General features: G+C 35.0%; 1 protein-coding gene across 1 annotated transcript; it reads right to left on the bottom strand.

The window, feature by feature from the left end:
* Positions 1–3178: 3178 nt before the first annotated feature.
* LOC113771013 (receptor kinase-like protein Xa21) lies at positions 3179–5137 on the bottom strand. The gene is made up of 2 exons (XM_027315644.1): positions 3637–5137; positions 3179–3532 (listed from the first exon to the last, which is right to left on the bottom strand). The coding sequence occupies exons 1-2, from the start codon at positions 5135–5137 to the stop codon at positions 3183–3185; spliced, it is 1851 nt and encodes a 616-aa protein (XP_027171445.1). The 3' UTR covers positions 3179–3182.

The following is a 5137-nucleotide window of genomic DNA, read 5'->3' as shown; positions in this document are numbered from 1 at the left end:
TTTATAGTACACTAGCATGTTACTTCAATAAACTTTGTTTCATTTAGTTCAAGCAATATATGAAATAGTCTATGCATGTAGATCCCCATTTGGCAAGTGAGTTTTTTGGGTGTTTGTCTAAAACTTTATTATACCTTACTATAGAAGTTTTTTAAAAAATTTTTGAAGTGTGTTTTTTTTTAAATATTTTGAAATGTATAGTTTAAAAACTTTGAGAAATTTTTTGAGGTTACTGTAGCTAAAGTTTTTAAAAAACTTGTAGCAGACAAACTTGGCAAAAAACTCAAGTGCCAAACAGGTAACATTAGACTTTATGATCATTATTACTTTCAATAACAGAAAATAAAAAAGGTAGAAATAAACAAAGAATAAGTTTAAAAAGATTAAAATTAATATATAGATCATAATAGCAAAGAAAAGAAAGTAGTTGAGTACATGAGAGAGAGGAGAAAATTTATGCGCACACACACACACACACACACACACATACATAGATAAGGGACAAGTAGAAAAAGGATAAAAATGGAAAAATAAAATAATAGTTAATATAGAAGGGGCACTTTTGTCCTACAACATAAAGTAGGGAGAGTAAAGTGCCTATTTATTAAGTTGAGGGCGGTAAAGTGCAACTGAGAGTAAAATTCAGGGGGTTTAATGCTTTTAATCCAAATATTTTCTTACATGCAAGTCAATAATAACATCCGTAGATAGTAGTCAACAATTAGGCCACCCATGGCTATAACTGGACGAGAAGAATTTTCATGAAAGTCTGTTAAATGAATAAAAATTTGGAGTTTGGACCTTACAAAAGTGTGAACACGAATGCATTGTTGCAGTTACGGGAAAAAAAAAAAAAAACGATTAGGTACTTGCATCATTTGATGGTGTCCAAACCCTATAAATATGCGCTCATGAGTGTGCAGCTAAATATACCAAACCACCCTTTCAGCTAGGTAATTCTGCTGCCCACAATGGCAATAATCTCTTCTCCAAGGGCTGCTGTGCCCATCCTCATTCTCTTCGTCATTGTTCTCGATCCAAAGCTGATGTTACCATGTGAGGCAACAAGATCAACCCGAGGTATCAAGTGCCAAATAAAAAATTACTAGAACCCAATCTTGATCAATACATTTCAATTGTTCATGAACAAAATAATTTGACTTGTATCATAATCTGTTTTTGTGTTATCCAAACTTTTAGTGGGGTTTAATCAGTTTGGTGAAAATGGGGCACCGAATTGAACTAAAAATTAGTAGACATTGATCATGATTGACTTACGATTTATGAGGGTAAACGTTTCTTTGTTTTAAATGTTCATGTACACTTCGTCTTTTCAAGAAATATTATTTGACCGAACCATTATATTAATGTCACGATTATTTTAATATTTCATCATGGTAACTCATGAACAAAAGAGGAAAAGTAGTGGGTAAGTTTCCTTTTCCCTCTGGTAAAAGTTTTAAAAAAGAAAAAAAATTAGTCAAGTGAATGGCCTCTTATTCTTTAGTTACAAGTAGTACATCCAAGCCAAATTGAGATCTTTTACTCTCTTGTTTCTCAAGTAATTCTTTTGTTCATCCTAATAAGGTGTCATTGCCTTGCTATTGTGCTTAATTCAATTAATCTTTGCCTTGTTTGATTCATAATAGGTTAATTGTTTAAATTTGTAAAAATCTTGATCCACCTAATTCACCATACTCTTAAGTTGTGGTGGGCGTATAGTGATGCAATACATTGTTTGACTTATGTCTTATAGTATGTCTTGTAATTTGGTATTTCCTCCTTTTCAAAAGTAAATTCCAGTAAAGGGTTTACTTGCAAAAATAGTTTAAAAAATTAATGAAAAAAATTTAGTTAACTATAGAGAAGATTAAAGCAAACATTCAACTAAGAGATAAAAATAGATCAGACATCAGAAGAGGGCACAAGATTTTGGGCTTCAATTGAAATCTTGTCTACACGTGGTATATTCATCTTGCACACAAAACAAATGTTGGGCTTTAGCGTTTACAAATCGTTCTCATTAGCCCCGGCCCCATAGTTTAAGGTATTTGAAAGTTCAAAAATATCTCATTATTAAATAGATTTGGCTTATTTCCAACTGATCTGATAAAAGTGATAGTGTGCGACTGTTGTATGGTTGTTAACCAAAACGTGCATGATTACTCATTTAGCGTTGGTAAAAATAGCATATCTTTTCATACAATAAGAGGACTGGGGCATGTGCAGTTGAAATTTTTGTACGTTGTGTGGTTATTATATTTCTTATATAAATTTGTGTATCAATAGATGATTGTGTTATAAGCATAAGTTTTGTTGGTGCACATCAATTCAATGTATAAAAAATATGATTCAGTTGTAAAGTGCACACTAAATTAATAAAAAAAAAAGGTACAATAACCATACACAACTACATAAAATCTATCCTAATCGTAGATGATATGGTATATAATATGACTGGAGCTTAGACTCACCGGAACTAGTGTTGTTAGACCCGCATCGGACCGGCCGGTTCGACCGGTCTGACCATAAACAGGCATTCTTTCCGAACTGGTTTGTAGTATACAATCGTTTTGATAAAAAACCAGTCAAAATCATCAAAAATCGGCTAAACCAATGATCCGATTCTACTGGTTGATTCGGTTCTCAAACTTTTCTTTTTTTCTTTTTCCCAAATATAATTTGAATTACCTAAATTATAACACTTTCATTTATTAATAGGAATAAGAAAATGTCACCCATTTAGTATAAATATCAAAATCACTCATTTTACTCAATGATCTCTAAATCAAGATATTTTCATCCCTATGATCTCATTAATTTAGCATCAGTGATTCCAACTTGCATTAATTTGTTTTAATTTAGTTTTTTATACATATTTTAACCATGAATTTACATTTTTATATATACTTATTAGGTGTATATTTGATTGCAAGTCTAATATTTTTGGAACATTTTTCATGATTGGTGAAATAAAACCAATAACTTAATTTCAATATTTCTAAAATTTATAAAAATATACAATAATTATAACATCATGCTGAAATCAGCGGGTATTTGAGAACGGTTTGATCGATCCGACCAGTTGACCCCTAACCCAATAGTTTAGGCGAGTCGCTATCCGATCCGACTTTAACAACATTGACGGGAGCTAGTGATTTTGGAAACACAATGACCTCCTTTTAATTTGAACATGGCAGTAGCTGAAGTTTGATCTTCTTCAAATCTGCAAGAACATCATGCATATTGCTTCTCTCCCTTGGAGATTCCCTTGTGCAATTCAAAGCCACTTTCATGATTGATGAAATGCAGTCCAACTTTTCATCGAGGTGTTCATCATTGGGCCTCAGCAGATTAACATCAACAACATGAACCAGTCCATCCGGCGTAGAATCACTCACCCAACTCTTCAGGCTCAATATTTCGCCAAACATTTCATCACTGGGATTTTTTCTTGTAAAGACTTCGATAATCATGATTCCAAAACTGTAAACATCGCATCTTGTTGATACTTGTCCTTCCAGTCCATACTCTACAAGGAAAAAAAAAAAGTAATCCAAAGATTTGGAATTTGGGATCCCCAAGAATAACTACAAGGTAAAAAAGCAAAGTGGTTATACCAAGAAGAAGCTTTACCTGGAGCAAGATAGCCAAGTGTGGCTAATGTTTTGGTGTATGTAAAGCTGTCCTCATGTCCCAGCAACTTTGCAACACCAAAATCACTCACATGGGCAACCATATCTTGATCTAGGAGCACATTACTGGGCTTCACATCACAATGAACCACTGGCGTTGAAAAACCGTAGTGGAGATATTGTAGTGCACATGCCACATCAATCAATATGTCTAATCTCTGCTTGATTTCGAGAAAATAGTTATGGGAATACAACCATTTCTCAAGACTTCCATTAGGCATAAACTCAAGCACCAATGCTTTGAAGTCTTCGTTTGAGCAGCTGCTAATGACTTTCGTCAGGTTTCGATGACGAAGGCTACGCAATACTTCACATTCTGCATCGAAACTATTGAATGCTCCTTCTTGTTGCAGTTTAAACACTTTAACAGCAACAATCCTCCCATCATCAAGGGTGCCTTTATAAACTGATCCAAAACTTCCTGTGCCCAACAGATTGCTCTCATCATACCCGTCAGTTGCTTGCAAAAGTTTATAATACGAGATTCTTTCCTGTGTTGCTGCTGACGGTAGAACTCCTTCACTGGCAACTTGTTCTTTCTTTGTGCGTCTGAAATAAATGAATCCCAGGAACATCGCAACTGCAACTGATATAAATGCTCCAAGGGCAACAGATATAGTCCGACGCAGCTTTTTGGCTCTCAATTGACCACCAGAAATTCCTGGGCATGAGGGAACGTGGAACCGAGGTGCTCCACAAAGTGCTTCATTTGAAATGAAGGATTCTCCAGTGAAGTTTGTAAAAGGGCCCTTGGATGGTATTTCGCCTTTTAAATTGTTGCAAGAGACATTGAAGTGTACAAGATACCGAAGGTTCTCCAATGACATTGGAATCGTACCTGTGAGATGATTGTGTGAAAGATCCAACCATTCCAAGCTCAAAGTCGTGCCAATTGACACTGGAATTGATCCTTCCAATCTGTTGTATGCCAATAAAAGGTTCTGCAAGTTCACCATATCTCCGATGGAGCTAGGAATACCACCTGAAATCTCATTGATTGACAAATCAATAGAAATTGCTGTCTTTAAGTTCCTAATCTCAGGAGATAAAGTTCCACTCAGGTAGTTTCTGGAGAGGTTAAGCACCAACAAGTCTTTCAGGTTCCATACAGTGATAGGCAGACTAGAGTTTAGTTTGTTGGAATCTAGAGAAAGAAATCTCAAAGAAGTAACATTTCCAATGCACTCTGGAATAGATCCCGAAATTTGATTTTCTCCCAAAAACAATCCACCCAAGTTTTGCCAAACGCATAGATACTCAAGGGAGGTTTTGCTCAACTTGTTGTCGTGAAGATCTATCTGTTGAAGCTTTTCCAAGTTTTTTATGGTATTTGGCAGCATCCCACTTAGCTGATTACAGCATAGTTCTAAAGTGATGAGGCTACTCAAATTGCCAATTTCATCTGGAATGCTGCCCCATATGTTGCAATTTCTTGCATACAT

This window comes from Coffea eugenioides, chromosome 5 (assembly GCF_003713205.1).
Source record: "Coffea eugenioides isolate CCC68of chromosome 5, Ceug_1.0, whole genome shotgun sequence".
Classification (NCBI taxonomy): Eukaryota; Viridiplantae; Streptophyta; class Magnoliopsida; order Gentianales; family Rubiaceae; genus Coffea; species Coffea eugenioides.
Note: the sequence above shows the minus strand (reverse complement) of the source record. Positions and strands in the feature narration are given on the sequence as shown.

Coding starts and splice junctions, on each gene's coding strand:
- LOC113771013 (XM_027315644.1), bottom strand. CDS start 5,137: ATGTATGCAAGAAATTGCAACATATGGGGCAGCATTCCAGATGAAATT. Junction 3,533..3,636: donor ACTTGGCTATCTTGCTCCAG/GTAAAGCTTCTT, acceptor TTTTCCTTGTAG/AGTATGGACTGGAAGGACAA.